Source organism: Mauremys mutica, chromosome 1 (genome assembly GCF_020497125.1).
Source record: "Mauremys mutica isolate MM-2020 ecotype Southern chromosome 1, ASM2049712v1, whole genome shotgun sequence".
Lineage (NCBI taxonomy): Eukaryota > Metazoa > Chordata > Testudines > Geoemydidae > Mauremys > Mauremys mutica.
In genome coordinates this window covers 356,127,464-356,146,285 of record NC_059072.1, presented here as the reverse complement: position 1 = coordinate 356,146,285, position 18,822 = coordinate 356,127,464, and the positions used below count along the sequence as shown (strand labels likewise).

General features: G+C 56.8%; 1 protein-coding gene across 2 annotated transcripts in view; it reads left to right on the top strand.

The window, feature by feature from the left end:
* PDE2A (phosphodiesterase 2A) overlaps positions 1–18,822 on the top strand; it is a 360,750-nt gene that overhangs the window by 82,657 nt on the left and 259,271 nt on the right. The window contains exon 2 of one of the 2 annotated variants that reach the window (XM_045022966.1): positions 9,543–9,603. In XM_045022966.1, coding sequence (XP_044878901.1) covers positions 9,543–9,603 — 61 coding nt within the window. Of the gene's footprint in view, positions 1–9,542; positions 9,604–14,973; positions 15,633–18,822 lie in introns of those variants that run through there. The other variant, XM_045022975.1, reaches the window with a different exon arrangement.

Below are 18,822 nucleotides of genomic sequence, written 5' to 3'. Positions count from 1 at the left end.
GTTCGTGTTCTGTGATTGGCTGATGTCGTTATGGACAAATTCCCCCTACACTCTGCGTCCAGTTCCCCAAAACTTATGAGCGACCTAAGTTTATCTGTGCTGAAGTTCGAGGCCTCAAGCCTCAGGCTCGCTGCTGGAGCCAATGTCTTACAGGGTACAGGCCTGCAGGTTCCTTGCATGACTGCTGAATAGACGCAAAGCAGCGAATATAGTAGAGATAAGCTAGCCCACTGCACTACCATTTCCCGCTCTGTGCATCACAAGGGAGTGAAAAGCTGGGGGCTGTCCCCTGCTCCAATACTATTAGCTCATAGAGATGGAGCCAAACCCCAGTGTCACACACCGTAGAGCAGGAGCGACGCCAGGGTTTCTGGTGCCCTAGGCAGAATTCGGGGGGAGGCATTTTGTGCGCTCCCCACGGGGCGCGTGGGAGCTTCCGGTTCTGCTCCCGTCGCACCGCCGAAGAAGCACCCTCCGCCGAAATGCCGCAGGCGACAGTGGCACTCATTGAGCTGCTCAATTGCCTGCCGCTGTTTTCCGCGGCACGTCGGCAGCAGGTCCTTCTTCGGCCTAGGGTCGCCTAATGGAAGCGCCGGCCCTGCCGTAGCGGTCAGGCTGTCCTCTCACGTACACTACAGCAGTTCCACTGGCTTGAGGCGACTTGCTGTTGATTTACCCCCATGTGAGAGGAGATCTCTGGGGTGCTGGAAATTTGGCTCCAGGGCCTGGGACGCTCCCTGCTCCACGGAGCTGATGTTGCCCATTTGAGCAGGCCGGCGGATCAGGGAGTTCTCCGCTGTCTGTGCTGATGGGCAGGGGCAAAGCTCCCTTGGCTTTGAAATCCAAGAACTGCTCTGGAGACACCAGCGGCAAGGAGCCCCTGCCTTTGTTCCCACCCACCTGCAGAGATTTCCTGGGGACGGGGGACTATGAGCCCCCTCTTCTTCACCGAGGCAACTTTCAGCCACCTACAGCTCCTGTTCGAGTCGTGCCAGCTGCCTTTGCGCAGAGCAAGGCCGCCCGCTGGGCCATGGGGGCCCTGCTAGCCAGACAAGGCCTGTCACTGGGTAGCAGGCAGTACTGCCCCTCCTTATAAGTGCCAGGGGGCAGGAGGACTCTGCCCCACCCCTCGGTCCCCGGTGCACAGTTCTGTGATCGTTGTGGTCATTGGATGTCACGTGTCAGGGCCATTGGGCGGATCCACTGAGGTATCAGGAAGGAATCTCCCTATAATGTCTAGCACTGCACCATGGTGCATGTGTCTCATAGGAGATTTTCACCTTCTTCTTCTTCAGATGGCAGAGGTAGATGTAGAGCGACAACTATAATTTTACATGCAGGTGGCTAAGCCAAAGAATTCAGTCTGGAGTAGCAGAGTGTATTGCTGTGATGAACAGAACATAAGAACATAAGAATGGCGAGACTGGGTCAGACCAAAGGGAATGAACAGAAGAGGGAATCATCAAATGATCCATCCCCTGTCGCTCAGTCCCAGCTTCTGGCTCCTTTGTATTTGTGAATCAGACACTGAGTCATTATCTGTTCCCTAGTCTGTTCTGGGTGACCACAGGCACACACGGGAGAGTTTTTAAGTTTCCATTTGTGCAGCAAGTATCTGCATCTGCCATGGTTTGTGCAGATGCGATTTAGGGTTGCCCCTGAGCTTGTGGAAGACTGACGCCAGAGATCTTCCACGTCGGGTCTTTCACGAGGGGTTTGTTTATGACTTCTTGTGAATTCCATTCGGCTTTCCAAGCTCCAGCCCGGTTGAAGTTGCATTGTCTTAAGCATGTCTTCCTCCTCAGCACGGGGTATTGGTCGCCGCTGGAGGCAGGATACGGGACCAGCTGGACCAACGGTCTGATCTGGTTCAAAGAATAATACTGCAAGTGGCCTGTTAGTGTGTATGTGTGCCACTGCCCTCTATGTCTGGAACTGCAATCACTCAGCTGTGTGTCATAAGCCCTATACTGCTAACAGCGATTCTCCTTTAACTCCAGTGGCAGGGGCCTGTGGTTCTGAACAGGAAGAGCTGGGTTCCGTCTCTTCTGGTGCCACGAGCTCTTAGAGTCAGTGATTCCAAGGCCAGAAGGGATCACTGTGATCACCCAATCTTGTATGACACAGGCCATTTAAAAAAATACCCCTCCAGGGGGCTACAGATTTTTTACAACCCTTTGCCTTCCTCCAGCGCCTTTTAGCCAGGCTAGGCACCAGGATGTTCATCAATTAAGCATCAAAGCCTCCTTGAGAGGAAGGTGAGTAGAATTCCCATCCCTCTCTGGCTTTAGGAGCAGCAGGATCCTGCAAACTCTGAGGAGGAGCTTGTCTTTGGTTCGACTCCAGTCTCTGCTCGCTCTGCTGCTCCCGCAGCCCCCAGGATGTTGCTTCCCAGCTGAGACGCCGCGGCTGGTTTCCCTAGTATTTTAATAACGAGATAATGAGATTTAATTGGGAGCAGGGGCAAATACGGTCCCAGCACGCTCCGAGTCCCAAGCCGAGGCATCAAATACTGATCCAGGCAGGCATTAGACCCGCTCTGCGGGCACAGCTGCAGCATCAGACCCTCGAACTGCTCTTCTGCTGGCAGAAGATTGGGGCCAGGGCGGGTGGACAGTCTCCTTGGCTGCATTCCCCAGAGTCCAGAGCAGGTTAATTGGCTGTGGGGCCTCCTTCCTGCCAGGAGGTTTCAAGGCTACATGCACCAGGGTTGCTGACCCCCGGGGCCCTGGCACTGTTTGGGAGGGCGTGGGAGTGGGGAGATGCTACTAATGCTTGAGGACAGTGAGGGGCTGATAAAACGCCCTGCATAAGCCAGCCAGGTTCCCTGTGCACCCCACTCCATGGTTGGTTCTGCTGGATCTCAATGCACGTGGCAGACGTTAGCCCCTGGAGAGCTGGTTCAGTGTTATCCAGGGGCTGGAGCAGAAACTGAGACACAGCGAGATTAAGGAACTGATCCTGACAGGGGCTGAGCACTGAACGCGGAGAGGGGCAGCACCGCTCCAGGCTGGCCCACATGGCCGAGCAGGGACTAGAGCCCAGCCTCCCGACTCTAACCACTAGCTGGTACTGCCGCAGCCCAGCCAGGCTCTGGCTATGGCTCCACCACGTTACACTTGCAGGCAGGATTTTCACGCCTCTTTCCCAAGTCCTTGAGCTTGTGTGTTTGTGTGTGTGAAATCCCAGGCTTGGCTCAGGTTGGAGTATAACCAACATGTGTGAGTTGCAACCTCACATTGCCGGGGGGTTAATGGCGCCCCCCTGAGGAGTGGGACATTAGGACCAAAGGAGCAGGAGCAATATCTTGTCCTTGATGGTGCATGAATGCTGGGAGCTGATGACCCCAGAGTCTACCCGGCTTGGCTCCAGTGCCCTGCAGTGCTGCTGCTGGCACAGGCGAATCCCTGCCTGGAGCCCTAGGCAGCTGTCTGACAGGCAGCGGGGAAAGCCAGTTTGACAGGGACATGTAGGTGGAGCTGACGACAGTAAGAACTAGAGCTGAAGTGGGAAGCTCTTTCTCTGAGGGCCGGATACCCGCCCGCCCTCTCCCCTGGGATCATCCCACGTATTCCTGACCCGGCTGAGGCCCTCCAGGGAGTCCGGCCTTGCAATGTCTCCACCCGGATCCTCACAGCAAGAGGACCTGGGTAATTTCAGAGGTAGGGAAGCCCCTCAGTGCTCAGCAGGGATGGAGCACTGCTCCTCCGGGGGCACTTCTCTCGTGTCAGCCCCTCGGCGCCCGGCTGCTTGGAGCGGAGGGATGCTCAGAAGAGGAAACTCGATGGAGGCAAAACTCCACGTTCTGGGCTGCTAACCGACACATAGTCCCTTGGCTTGTGCGTTGGGAGGGCGGGGAAGGCCAGTGGGTCTGTTAGGGTGTGGCAGGGCCGCCCAGAGGATTCAGAGGGCCTGGGGCAAAGCGGGGGAGCTGCGGTGCTTGTACTCACCCGGCGGCGGTCCGGGGCTTCGGCGGCATTTTGGTGGGGCCCTTCAGTCGCTCCACGTCTTCGGCAGCCCTGAAGGGCCCCCCGCCACTGAAATGCCGCCAAAGACCCAGACCGCCGCCGGGCCAGGGCTCGCGGGGCCCCTGTGGGGCCTGGGGCAAATTGCCCCATTTGCCACCCCCCCGGGCGGCCCTGGGGTGTGGTGCTGCCATCCCGGCCTCATTCCTTCTGATCTCACTCGGACCCCAAAGTGAGTGCTCTCAATTCCCTTGGCGTCTGCTGTCCCTGCTCCGTGAGGCAGAACTCCCCAGCGGATGAGGGTCTGTTCTGTCCTGCCCCCATGACGGCAGCATCCAAGCACGTGACACAGCGAACCTCTGTTGTGTGTAGTTCACCCTCTCCCGGGGGAGACCTGTGTGCGCTGGGAGGGTTTTCTCGCCATGTACACCTGGGACTGTGTGTGGTGGCGGGGAGGAGAGGAAACGTGCCTTGTCCTTGGAGCAGAAGGTAGTGAGGTTTGGGGCGGTTCTTCGTTTGGGACCAGCCCCCGTGTCTGGCACAAACGAACTTTATCCTGAGGGCAGATAGTCCCACTGAGTCTGAGGAGCCAAGTTGTCAGCCGCAGTTCTCCGCCATGAGCTTCCAGCTCTGTCAGGGATCCTGGCCCCTGGCCATTGAGCACCTGGAAGGGAAGGACGGAGACCTGGGATTTGACAGCAGGGCCTTTGCGGTGGCAGCGAGTCCCGTGGGCCAGTTGCTCATTGTGTGGCAGAGTTTCCTCTGCGTGGTGTTAAATTTCCTGAGTTTCAGTTTCTTGGGCTGGGTCTTCGTGCAAGTCAATACATCAGCTGGCTTGATAACAATCAAATGACCTATGCGAAGAGCATAGAATGGACCCCCCCCACCCCCACACACATCGGCGCCTGTATGAGTACTGCTAAGATCTCTTTCAACACAATCCGTGCATTCAGCTAGTTAACAGCTAGCCGTGACGTAGCGCTTCCGAGTCAAATGAGCAAAACCCCAAAGCAGATGGGGATCTAAACAATCAATACGACAAACCCACTGAATCCTAGAAGCCGCAGCTCCCGGCGCCGCGTTGTTAGATAACCATGCAAATGGAGATGGCTTGGCTGGAGCGTTCGGCATCCGTTTCCAGTGCTGGAACAGCTGCCTGCTGCACGTACCGAGCCTTGTCATTATGGAGATGGAATGCAGGTGAAGAGTTCATAAAGCTCTTTGTTCCAGGGCTGGGGGGCCACCTTCTGTTCTCCTTCCTCCTGCGCAATAGCACATGGCAGCACAAATAGTGCCGCTGAATCTGATGGGACGGCTCGGGGAGCGGAGTATAGCAGGGCCTGGGCCCTGGGGGAGCAGGGAGGATTATGGGATGGTGATAGCAGGAAGCAGCATGATCCAGTGCAACGAGCACACGTAGGAACCCCTTCCTCTCACTCCATGAACTTGGGTCAGTCGTCTCCCTAATCTGTGCCTCAGTTTCCCCATCTTGCCCAGAGACCCCCCCCACTAAGATCAGAGTCCCATTGTGCTAGCTGCTGCTCATACATATAATGGGAGACACTCTCTTTGCTGAAGCTCTTACAGTCTGAATGGCTAGGACAAAGGAGGTAGCACTAGAGTGTCACACATTTCATTGCTTCTGCAAGCTGAGGGATAGCTCAGTGGTTTGAGCATTGGCCTTCTAAACCCTCAGGCATGAGCTCAATCCTTGATGGGGCCGATTAGGGACAAAAATCAGCACTTGGTCCTGCTAGTGAAGGCAGGGGGCTGGACTCAATGACCTTTCAAGGTCCCTTCCAGTTCTAGGAGATTGGTATATATCTCTGTATACTTACCCCAATCAGAGAGAGCAGCTTATTAAACTGCTACCCAGGAGGTGGCATCAGAAAGTTCTCACTAATTGGGTTTTTCTGCTTTTCACCCCAGTCGATAGGGTTCTGCCCAGTGGTGCCCAGAGCAGCCTTGGGAAGTTTGGAAGTGATTGGCTGCAGCATTAGTGTATCAGAGAGAGAGAGAGCAGGCACAGAGGTCAGTGTGAAACCTCGTTTTGCTCGGCCAGTTATCCCCGCGGTCCTGAGGTGGAACTGCGGCACAGGGAGATAAGTGACTTGGCCAAGGTCATTGTAACCCCTGGGAGCAGGGTGACCAGATGTCCCGATTTTATAGGGACAGTCCCGATATTCAGGGCTTTTTCTTATATAGGGGCCTATTCGCCCCCCCTGCCCCATCCTGATTTTTCACACTTGCTATCTGGTCGCCCTATCCAGGAGTCAGGCGGGTTAAGGGGCAGTCCCCATCAGGGGTCAAAGTTCACCCCAAAGGACTGCTCGCTGGCAGATCCAGTCCAAGGCGAAGGTATGGAGCGGCGGCTGGCGGAGTCAGGAGGGTCCGAGCAGCCGCTAGCAGGCAGTGGCTAGCCAAGGCCAGAATGGAAGCAGGAGGTTTATATATATAGTGGCCAGTGACCATGTGGCCTATCAGGAAGCGGGTGGTGGCGCCCCAGAAACTGGCCAACCCACGTCTGTGAGTTCCCTGGTAACCTAATGCAGAAGTGGGGCACAATGGCGGAGGTTGCTTCCCGAAATCCCCTGGGTCTGGGGTAATGGGGGACCACAGTCACAGTGGGAAGCTGGGGCAGAACTGGCAGCTGAATCCAAGACCGCCCTTGGTGATCATTCCGGATTCGTTATCGGTGCGGCTGTAGGACACGTGGTGGTGTTTCCCGAGCTCTACTCGCTTTGTCTAAACTTTCGCCCCAAACACATTTTGAAATCAAACGAATCTGGGCCCAGATTTTGCTTTGTGCCAATATCCATAGCAACGAGCTATCATAGGCCTAAAGTGAGGCCACAGGGGGTAGGAGGAGAGCTACCTTCAAAGGCCAGTCAGTAGCTGTTGGGGAGTAATTTTACCCCGTTATTTACCTATAGTAATAACACTCCCAGACCTCATGGGGGTGTTGTGTTTGGTCATATCTCCCCCTAGTGGCTGTCTATAGCAGTTACAATAGCCTACTAGTGGCTTACAGCTAGAGGAATTATTCCTTTAGCTCAAGTGGTAGATGCTTTGACCTGAGCGCTGGAGGTTTGAGGTTCGCTGGCCCTGTATACGAATAGCCCTAGGGTTGTTGCTCTGAGTACGGGGATCAACGCTATATATCTTTCCAGCCAGAAAGCGAGCGGGATGGGGAGACAGACATTAAAGCAATGGCTTGTACGTGGTAATTGGGAGTCAGCACGCATCCGAGAGCCTGGTAACTGGATCCATATTTCAAAGCGAAGGCTCCAAAGCCAAACAGCCGCTGGAGGCGAAGAGCGGCTCACCTGAAATCAAACCCTCCTTCCGCTGATTTATTTATTGATCAGCTCCTTCGTGGCCTGCCCGGGGCTTTTCCCAGGGACACGGATCACTTTATTAAAACCTACGCGTGGCAGCTCTTTGAACGTTTCTCTGCTGCGGCTGTGCCCTGGTGGTCCCCGCGTCGGGAGCGAGCTTGTCAAAGGAAAGGAAGGACAGATGCTCTTCAACTTTTCAAACATGCACAAAGGGTCCCGGCAGCAGGAAAGCTGAATTAAGGATTCTCTTTCAGCATGGAGTTTTTCTGCTAACGCGCCGTGATTTGGAAGGCAAAGTTATTGGTGCAAGGGAGCTTCTGCAAAAGGCTGGTGATTTTTTCGCACTGCTTCAGTATGGTACAGGGGTCACGGGGTGCGTGTTTGTAGGGGGTGGGGTATTTCTGATCTTGGGAGTCCAAAGGGCAAGCCAGCTAGTTCGATTGCTTCAATCAACGAACTATGATGTGTGGTCCACCAGTGCCGCCAGAGTCTGACTGAGATCAGAGCTTGATTGTGCGAGGCACTGTTGTGCAAGCCCCTGCCCCTACGAGCTTACAGCAGAAGCAGGCAGAGGGCTGGAGAATGGGAGGATCACGATCTCCATGTTACAGACAGAAGGCAGCTGATCCCTGGAGTGACGACGTGCCTTGCTCAGGGCCACAGGGGGAGTTTGTGCAGAGTTGGGATCTGAGCTGTGTGGGCTGCTCTGTTGGGCGGGTTAGGGACAGGTTGCTTTTTGTGAGGCATGCTCAGGAGGGGGGTGTGGCGAGTTGACCAATCGGGGTAACTGATCTTGCCTGAGGGCTCCCACGTCTCCCCAGGCAATGTGATGTGTGGATGACCCGATCCCTGGGCAGGGTGGAAGCCTGCAGCCCAGGCCCGGCCCTCTCCCCACTGATTGTCGGCAGTGCTGGCAGAGGGGAGGCTGCTCTGGGCTTCTCCAACCCCCAGGATTTGTCAGCCCCCCGCTGGGTGTGAATAAACAGGTAGATACTAGTGATGGCTGGTGCCTGAGCTGCTGCATGGCTGGCGTCTTGGCCCAGCTCTGCCCTTGTTTGTCTTGTTCACAGGCGAGCAGGAAAGTGAGAGAATTCACCTTCCCTCCAGTTCTCATGTGGCAGGGAGTTCCACAGGCTAATTGTATAGCTCACATGCCAAGGGGTTTCCTCATGGGCACATCCTTGGGCCCTGCACACCGGGTGGGGTTAAAGTCCAAGGCTGCTGGCGGCTCTCCTGGCGCCTGCTCTAACCACCCATGGCCCAGCAGGATCCACTCTATGGCTTCACCCGCTAACCAGAGCAGAGCCCCAGGCAATGCCCCAGATCCCCCAGGCAGGGGAAAGTCACACTTTGCGGCTTGGGGCCCGCTCTCATTTTAAACTGGTTCCAGGAGGCACTAAGGGACAGCAGCCTGCCCCAGGCCCACCCAGATCCCCGGCAGGCCCTACTGCTTCCTGCCCCCTATGCCTAGCGGGACAAGAGGAAGGCTGGTGGTGGGGCGAAGGCCTGAGACTTGGGTTCAATGCCTAGCTCTGCTACAGACTCCATCAATGAACCGGGGCAAGTCACTTAATGTCTCTGGGCCTCGGTTCCCCAGCTGTGTCCTTCTCCCGGCACTAGCACAATTCAACTGCTGCTGTCATAGCACATTGCAATGTAGTGGCTGTGCAGGGGGCCCTCTAGCAGCTAAGGATAAAGGACCTACTACTGCTAACAGCTGAGGGATCCTTCTTTAGATAGGGGAGGGGGTTAGAAGTGAGGGACCAGGGATCTAAGCCGGGCTCCCCCATCTCTCTGTGGCCTGGGTGTGCAGCATGGCTGGAGCCCGCTGGGTGGTTGCATTCCCCGCTCCACCAGCCTCCTGTCTGCCACGGGCCATGCCCTGACTGGCTGGGAAGCTGCAGGCTCCAGTCCCCCGGCCTGGGCGCTGGCCCGGCTCCCTCCTGCAGGTGCTTAGGACCCAGAGGACCCCTCTCCTTGCATTCCCCTTGCCGGTGCCTGCCGCCTGCCGCCGCTCCAGCGCCTGGCTCGGCCTGCCCCCGGGCCGGCCCCGCTGCGCCCGGCGCTTTGGGGAGCAGGTGCGGACGCGAAGCCAAGCCCCTGGCCGCGGCGGGGAGGGAGGGGCGGCGGCGGAGCCAGGACGGGCCTTGGCCGAGGAGGGAGACGAGCGGAGCCGGCCCGGGAGCAGCATGGTCCTGATCCTGCCCCACATACTCATTGCGGTTGTTCAATTTTTTAGACGGGGCCAGCAGGTTTTCCTGAAGGCGGAGGAGACGCTGCCCAGCTCCCAGGCGCTACAGGTAGGAGCCGCTTCCCCCGCGCCCCGCTGGGGCTCTCGGGCCGGCGAGCCCGGGGCGGGGCTGGGTGGGGTGGGGGGTCCTCGAGGGGACAGGCTGGGGGTGGGCTCGCGTCCAGCGGGCACCGGGCTCTGCCTCCTCCCGTGGCTGCTGCTTTCTCTCTCCTCCCGCGGGCTTTCCCCTTCCCTCTCTTTCCTCCTCCTCTTTCTCGCTCTCTCCTTCTCTCTCTCCCTTTCCTTCAACCTCTCCCCCTCCTCTGTTTCTTGTTCTTTCTCTCTCTCCTTCTTCCGTCTCTTTTCTCCCTCCTCTTTTTCCTTCCCTCTTTCCTCCAACCTCGTCCCCTTCTCTCTCTCCATTTCTTTTCCTTTCCCTCTCCTCCTTCACTCTTCTCTCCCTCCTCTTCCTTTCACCCTCTTCCCCGTCTCGGTTTTCTCCCACCTCTCTCTCTCCTCTCAGTCTCGTTTCCTTCTCCCCCCTTCTTTCCTTTTCTCCCTCCACTTTCCTCCTTTCCCCTCTTTCCATGTCTCTTTCGTTCTCGGCCTTTCCCCTTCTCCCCCCCGTCCCTTCTCCCTTCCGCGCTCTCTCGTTCCCTCTCTCACAAGCTCTTTCCACCTTTCGCTCTTCTCCCTCATTCATTCCTCCCCCCTGGCTGGCGGCGATCGGGGCCGGGGGTTGCCCGGGGCCAGGGGGGGGGGGGGAGCGGACCGTGGGGGTCTCTCCCTAGCCGGAGCAGCCCGCGCCCTGCTCGCTGGAGCGGGCTGAACTTTCCGTCGCTCCCCGGTTGTCGGCCCAGGGGTCCCGCGATCGGCCGGGCCGGGGGTGCGGGGGGGACCCCCCGGCCGGGGGCAGGGGCCGCGCCGCACCGCAGGGGAAGCCGGGGCGCGCTGCGGGAGGGAGGCTCCGGTGGGACGGGTCTGCGGCTGCTTTGCACCGGGGCTGGCCCCGCGCCGCCCGCTGGGTTTGCTCGGAGCAGCGACCCGCGGGGAGCCGGCGCGAACTTCCGCGCAGCCCCCGCGGCGGGCGGGCGGTTCAGTCTCACCGCGGGCGGGTTCCCCCGGCGGGGTGGGCAGGGCAGGGCAGAGCGGGCTCAGCCCCCCCAGCTCATCCCCCTTTGGCGCCAGCTGCGAGGGGGGGGCGATCCTGGTTCTCGCAGCCTGGCCCTGCTCCCGTCGCGCCGCGAAGTAACCGACCCGCCCGCAGGCTCCGGAGCCAAACAATGGCAGGTTGCGCCTGTTTATTTTCACCCAACCGTTTTATTGCCCTGCCGAGCGGTAACGTGCCAGGCACTTCCTGGGAAACCGCGGGGAGCCAGCTTGGGGCTGGGGCTGCGGAGAACACCCAGGGGTGGCCCCATCCCGCCAGCGCCTCCCCATCCTCCTGGCCACAACCCGGGGGCGGGGGGGGGCGTATTATATCCCTGTTTTACAGCTGGAGAGTTTAGGCACAGAGCAACCAGACCTGGACCTGGGGGTGGGGGGAATTCTTCAGGAGACAGGCTCCAGCTAATTGCCCATAAACAAAGTAGCAGCCAGGTCCCAGTACATCCCACTTGGGGGCCAGGGACATACTGAGGCTGCCAACCCAGGGGCTACCCTCTCTATGTAACCTGCTTGCTGATCAGAGCTAGCCCATGTGTGTCTCCTCCACCTGGAAATCACCGCCCAGCTCCAAGTGTCAATGTATCCAATGTGGCTAGGCTCATGTCACAGAGGAAGTCTGTGGCAGACCATAAACGTGAACCAAGATCCATCACCTACTGCTCCAAACCCTGGCTGCTCTATCCTCCCACAGCTGATACCTCTTGCTCTCTGGTAGTTTCTGGTTAACACTAAATTGGAGACCCGCCTGGCAGAGGGCGAGGAAGGGCAGCCTTGTGGTGAAGGCATAGGGTGGGAGTATTGATCAGGTCCTGTCTCTGACACAGACTCCCTGCAGGACCTTGGGACAGTCACTTAATTCCCCCCCCCCCTCGTGCCTCAGTTGCACCATCTGTAAAATGGGGATAAGAATGCTTACCAGCCTGGCTGGGAGGCTTGGTCTGTTAATCCTCCCGTGGAAGCTGACAGTGAAGTGTAAGGGGTTATTATTACGGCTGTAGCAGTATGTCCCCCAAATACCTGATGTCACAATTTTTCCGTGTTCCAGATTGTGGAGGGGGCCGGTGGCGTGTAAGGCCTCAGAGGGGATTGCTCTGGCCAAATCATGAAATCCGTATTTGTATTACAGTAGCACTTAGCTGACCCAATGGAGACCAGGGCCTCAGCACTGAGTGAACTCATGATAAATGACAGCCCCTGCCCCAGAGTGGTTGCAATCCAAATAGACCAGATGGGCAAAGGAAAGTTCATTATCCCCATTTTGCAGATGAGGAACTGAGGCACAGAGAGGCCACCGTCCAGATCCTCAAAGGTATTTAGGCACCTAACTCCCCTGGGATACCTTTGAGGATTTGAGCCAAAGGGAGTCTGTGGCAAGGCTGGAAATTTTAACCCAAATCTCCTGAGGTCCAGTCAGGCACCCAAGCCTAGTAAGATACTGGGAAAGCCAAACACCACTGGCTTGTGCTACTACCTGACAACCTGGAAATGAAACTGACTATACGCAAACGGAAACTGACCGTTCTAGTTCCACCAGCCTTGCTGAGGGTGATGCAAACTGCAGGCGAAGAGCATCCCTACATCGGATTGAAAACAAAGCCAGTCAGTTTTTAAAAGCTCAGGTGTCCTTAATATCATACAGGCCGGGAATTCTTTCAGTACTCTCCTATGGGGGAGGCGATACAAGGTGCTTCTTCTACCCTCAGAACATGACTCAGGTGATGCATAGGTCTTGTAGGACCTCTCTATAGGGGAACTCCACCCTCCAAATCTGATCTGGGAAGTGTCCCTTCGCTGCCCTGCTTTCTTAGCAGTGACACCGGGCAGTGACGGGGTTTGTTAGCCAGAGATTTGTTCAGGGCCCATGTGCTCTGGGCGACTTTTCCGCACACAGGATGGGACCTGGCAGTGTTAATCAAGCGCCCACGAATGCAGGAAGGGGAATGAGCTGGACAAGGCTGAAAGGCAATAACCGGAGACAAAAAAGTGGCCTGCAAATAGCCGAGGGCAACGGCAGATTGATTTGTGATTGGAAAATAGGGAAACACATTTATTTCCCTCTTAATGAAAAATATCTGGTGATGGGATGTTTAACGCAAACCACTGTGCAAAGAGCGTTTGGAGATTGTCTAATGCACACCCGGCTGCGTGGGGGTGGGTCGCAGTCAAGGTGCCGTCCTAGGGGTTCTGCTCTGGCAGCGCAGGAAGGGCCGTGTGTCACCCCCTGCAGCCTGTTGAAGGAACAGCCTTCACGGGCAGCAGGGGGAGCGGTAGCCAGCCCTCAGTGCTGGATGGGAGGCAGAACCTCTGAGAGGGAATAAAGGCAGGATAGGTGAGAGGAAGGATGATCCAGTGGCTTGGGTGTGAGCTTGCCGCGTTGGAGACCCAGGTTTAAGTCCTGCTTTGCTGCAGGCTCCCTGTGTGACCGTGGGTAAGTAATTCAGTCTCTCTGTGCCTCAGTTTCCTACCTGTGCTATGGGGTGATAGCACTGCCCTGCCTGGCAGGGATTTGGGGAGGCTATTATGTTAAAGAGTGGGAGGTGCTCAGATATTGCAGCAAAGGGGGGGGTCATATAAGTACCATTGATAATAATAAAGAGGAAAAACAGAGGATCCCAGATCATTCTCCTCATCTCTTGCATCCGATGAAGTGGGTATTCACCCACGAAAGCTCATGCTGCAAAATGTCTGTTAGTCTATAAGGTGCCACAGGATTCTTTGCTGCTTCTACAGATCCAGACTAACACGGCTCCCCCTCTGATACTATTCTCCTCATAGACACTCTGGGTCCACTTGAGTCAATGGCAAAGCTCCTTCTGAGCTCAGCGGGTGTGGGGGGTTGGTCCTGGCTGCCCAGATCTGCAAAAACTCTTCCTTGTGCATGGGCTTGACTCCTGCTAACCTATGCCCAGTAACAGGTAGTTACTGGGATGGTCACACAATGACTCCTGGGGGCTAAGAATCCCTTGAAGTTAAGAACATGGCGGGAGGGATAGCTCAGTGGTTTGAGCACTGGCCTGCTAAACCCAGGGTTGTGAGCTCAATCCTCAAGGGATCTGGGGCACAAATCTGGGGATTGGTCCTGCTTTGAGCAGCGGGTTGGACTACATACCTCCTGGGGTCCCTTCCAACCCTGATATTCCATGATCCTATGAACATGACTGACCCATGCTGAGGAGCCAGTTGATTCCTCTGGCTGGCCGACAGGGTCAGTGCGAGCCAGGGTGGCAGGATCTAGCCCTCTGCCAATTGTAGCCAAATCAACAGCTGGGTTGGCTCTGTGGGCACTGGGAGGCAGTGTGGAGCTGCAGACAGGGTCCAGGACTAGCAGGCAGGTCTGTTCCCATCGCTGCTGAGTGGCCTTGGGCTAGTCACTTACTTTCCCATGGTCCCATCAGTCAGCGGGACATAGAAAGAGCTTTGAGAGCCAGGGGTGAAAGAGCAAAATATTAATCCTGCCTGGGCACCTAATGAGGTGTCATCAGGGCCAGCTTTAGGGCGATTCCCCCGAATCGGCCCCCGCGCCCCTAAGGACCCGCCGCCAAAGGCACCGGCAGCTAATTGAGCTGCCACCAAAGTCCCGCCACTGTCTTCAGCGGCAGCTTTTTCGAATCGGCCCCGCAGTGGCTGAAACCGGCCCTGGGCGGCGTCCATTGCAGGCTCAGGCCAGTAGAGATTAGCAAACACTGGCAGGCACAGTATCTCCTGGCCTGGAAGCCTGTGAGGCTGGGCACAGTCTGAACTGTAAACCAATCAGTTACCCCTGGGCCGTTCATTGGGACCCGGCTCCCACTGTAGGATCGGACTCTGCGGGCCTGATCCAACGCCCAGTAAAGTCAATGGAGAAGCTTCTGTTGATTTCAGTGGCTTTTGGCTCAGGCCCTCAATGGGTCACATCCGACCCTGCTGTGCCCCGACTACTCCTGCAAGCACAGATGAGGTGTGGGCGCCAGGCTGGCATGCCGGGGCCCTGAGGTGGAACGGGCAGTGAGAACGGGGTGGATCCTGTTCTGTGGTGTCTGTAGTGCTGGAGGTTGGCAGTGCCGCGGTCTGATCCTTGTAAGCACTAATTGGCGTGTACAGTAATTGCAGGTCACTGCTTGGCCCTGTACTTACCCCCCCGGCCTGAGGAAGGGGAGGCCCCGCCCTGCGTGCCCTCACTCACGCAAACACTCTCGTGAGGAAGGACTGCAGGCTGGACATTTACCTGCCGGCCGAGTTACGGTGCGAGCGGGGTGCCCCCGGTGGCACGGGTCAGCTGGGAAAGGTCTGTGCCAGCACAGAAGGATAATTCCAGCTAGCAATGGGACGTTTCCTCTGGGTTTAGGTGGCCTCCGTCTGGCACTGCGAGGCTCCTGCAGCCTGTGACTTTTGGGGGCGGGACAGGGATGGGCTGGCAGGATCAGGCAAGGCAGCTGGGGTAGATGGCGCACCCCAAGTTAGGCCGGACAATAACACGGTGGCACAGCTGTGGTCACCACTGAGGGGCGGGTAACAGGAGTACAATCGACACCGCGAGTCCAGGCTAAGCAGCTGCTCTTGCCGCAGCTGGAAAGGGAGATATGACTGGGGGGGGCGGAGACGTGGCTGAAAACAGTGAGCTTCCGAGTTCCCTGGCATGTGCTTTGCTTGCTAGACAGCGCGGGGTGACCCTCCCCCGTCCCTTCGCCGGGTGGACCCCATGCGCTCCAGGCTCCGATCAGCTCGCCGGTGACAGCACAGCCGCCTGGAACAGCCTCTGCCTCTGAGGTCGCCGGCGGCTGCGGAGAAGTGAGATTCCTGCAGGGGACTGGAGGAAGCGGGTAGGACGACCCCCGTCTCCTGCAGACAGAGCACATCCACTCACAGCCTCGGCGAGCTGCCCTGTCCAGAGATCCCTGCCACCATCTCGGGGGCTGGTGATGGGCTTGGAAGATGGAGACCATCCAGGACAGTGTAAGGCCAAAAACCCTTCACTTTTTATTGTTAATGCCGAGGGCAGGTCCTGAAATTCCTAGCCCCTGCCCAGCCCCAGAGCATTTGTCTCTCCCTCTGCTCTCACCCTGGATTGTCAGTTCCCAGCTTTCGTCTGCACTTTTCTGTCTCTCTTCTCTTCTGCTCCCTCTTTCTTTCCTTCCCCTCCATTCTCGCGCTGTCCCTTCTCGCTCTATTTCCTCCTCCTCTCCTTCCTCTGTTCTTTCTCTCGTCCTTGTGCGGACGAGTCTCAGCTGTGTCCAGGCGGCTGCTTTTTCCGCATTCTCTCCCCCCCAGCTCTGCGTGTGTGTTGGGATGAGCTTGTGTGTGTCACACGCGCCCCTTCCAAGTTGCGTAGCCATCAGGTGTTTGTGTGAGTATCTGTCAGAGAATCTTCTGCAGGAGACTCTGGAGGCAGAGCCTCACCTGGTGTAAATCAGCATTAAAAGCAAGGGAGCCCTGCTGATTTATACCAGCTGAGGATCTGATCTTTTTCCCCCCGCGGGGGCTTTGTTACGCTGGCTTTTTAGGCTCTTTCGGCTCATGTGCCAAAATTATTTGAAGGTACCCGAGCTCCCCCATTGAGATGCATGCTGCAGCCCCAGCAGAACCAGCCGCGGGTTCTGAGCTGCCATCTCCTTGGTGCCAGTACAGAGCTGGCAGCGGTGGGGGGAGGCAGAAAGGGCACTGCTGGTACATGAACCTACAGCGAGTGACCCCGGGGGTGATGGGAGGTGATCAGATCTCAGGCTTCAGGGCGTGAGCGGATCATGTCGGGGTCAGGAAGGGATTGTCCGCAACGCCATTGGGCTCTTGGCTGGGGTCTTTGGGGTGGGAAGACCACATTCCTGGGGTTAGCCACTGCTGGGGGCCGGTCTGATCTGCTGCGCTCGTCACTGTACGTTGTCCCAGAGCCTCTAACAGCCCAGGACAGGAGCCCTGCCCTGCAGAGCAGGGAGCATTGTCTGTATTCAGAAGGGAACAGTGAAACCAGCGAGAGGCTAGGGCCCGATCCTGCTTCGGTGCGAGTCAGTGGCCAAACCCCAGTGTGAGCAGGACCTTAAACTTCTAGCGTCTCTGTTCCCTAAGACTTGCTGAAGGCCCTTCCTGGCCTGCCTGCTGTCGGCTCGCTGAACCCTTTCGACCCATCCCCCGTGCAGGGAATGAAGCCTTCCCTCCCCCCATCCCACCAGGCAGCAATCTGGACCCCCTCCCATGAAAGGTGGGACTGAAATTTCACCTGGGTAGCTAAGTTTGCATGGAGCCTTTGTCAGTAAATACAGACAGTCTGAGGAGACAGAGGGCCTATTCCCAGCCCCCACTTTTGCAGGGAGATCAGCTCCCCTGTCGCGAAGCGCAGCATCTGCCCGAGGTTTGCAGTTTGGGGGGGTGTGGGCAATGCTGCCCTCTGCCCCCAAACTACACCGATGTTAAAAGGTGGGGAGGCCTGGCCCCCCTGGCTCCCCGAGTTGGGTGCCGGTGGGCCCCCACACACACACTTCTACAAAGGCTCCGGCGTTCTTGCTGCACACACTATTTTAGCCTTAGTTGGGGTCGACATTTGGACAGGGGGTGAGCCAGCACCTCCATGAAATCCACTAGGGACCTGGCTGTCGCCAGTTGATTGTACATGGATGCTGCCCGGATATTAGGAGCATAGGAGCTGACAGACTGGATCAGTCCCAAGGTCCATCCAGCCCAGTCTCCGATCTCTGACTGGCCAGTGCCAGGTGCTTCAGAGGAAGTGTTAAGAAACTCCAGAGCAGGCCGATGTGGGATCATTTGCCTCCCTTGAAAAACTCATCCTAATCCCTGACAGTTAAAGATCCCTCTTTGAATCCTGCTAAATTCTTGGCCTCTGTGGCATCCTGTGGTGGTGAGTTCCACAGGCCAATTACAAGGCAGCATTGCATTTGTAGCCATTTTGAATTTGCCACCTTTCCGTTTCGTTGTGCTTGTGTCTGAGACAGAAGAGAAACACTGGATTGTTCTGTGTTCGGACAGGGCCTAGCACAGCTGGTCCTGGGCCATGACTCTTAGGCATTATTGCAAAGTGTGTTGGTAGATCAGAAAGGAACGAGTGTGTGGAAAACAGGGAAAGAGGGAGGGAGAGAAAGAGCTTTTTTATAGCACTCTTCTTTGCAGCATCACTGGTGCATACTCAGTATCTATTGATCAGATTTTATTTCTTTGTGTGTGTGTTGCAAAGAGAGGGGAAGGAAGATAGCACACGAGAAATAACTGAGAGCTGCTGAAGGGGAAAGAGGAAATGAGCCCGAAGGCGGCTACTGTATGGAAGCAAACAATGCCAGCCGCGCTGATCTCCTTCAGATAACAAAACCTGGCCCGCGCTCTGCCTAGTGGAGATGTTAATTTGTCTGTAGGCATCACGTGTCTGCAGGCTGCAGCGTGCCAGGCACTTTCCTGGGACAGAGGAAATAGTGGCCCAAGGAGTTAAGGGCCATGGATCAAAACAGCAGTGCTGGGGGAGGGATAGCTCAGTGGTTTGAGCATTGGCCTGCTAAACCCAGAGTTGTGAGTTCAATCCTTGAGGGGGCCACTTAGGGATCTGGGGCAAAATCAGCACTTGGTCCAGGGGGCTGGACTCAATGACCTTTCAGGGTCCCTTCCAGTTCTAGGACATAGGTATATCTCCAATCACTGTTATAGTGCTTCTGATTTCTTAATGATCTGGGAATGCACAGCGCTCTCCTTTGGAGTGGGGTGACCCGGGGAGGCGGCAAAGAAGTTTGTACATACTTACGTGTGTGTGTGTGTGTGTGAGAGAGAAACAGAGGGTTCATTTGGCTGACTGATGGTGACGTTACCCAGAATCACCCACCGTAGGGGTTTCGAACCATCCATTGTGAAACTGACCAGCCTCTATCTCAGCAAGGATATGGAAATTGACTAGCCTGTCTCACCCGCTGCCCAGCTTATGAATCTGTTTCCAGCTAGTCAGCAGGTGGCTCGCTCCCGAGAGAGCGCGGCAGAGGGATGTGCAGGATGGAGCGAACAAATGTTATGGCCCTGAAGGCCGGTGATGTGGCGCCAGCGCTTTAACAGGTGGCTAAAGGCTCCCAAGCACGCGTTGCCGATAAGAGGGGTGGGAGATCCAGGCCTTTGATTTCTCTCTCGACGCTCCCTGTTAGGACCAAAGGGGGAAGCAGTG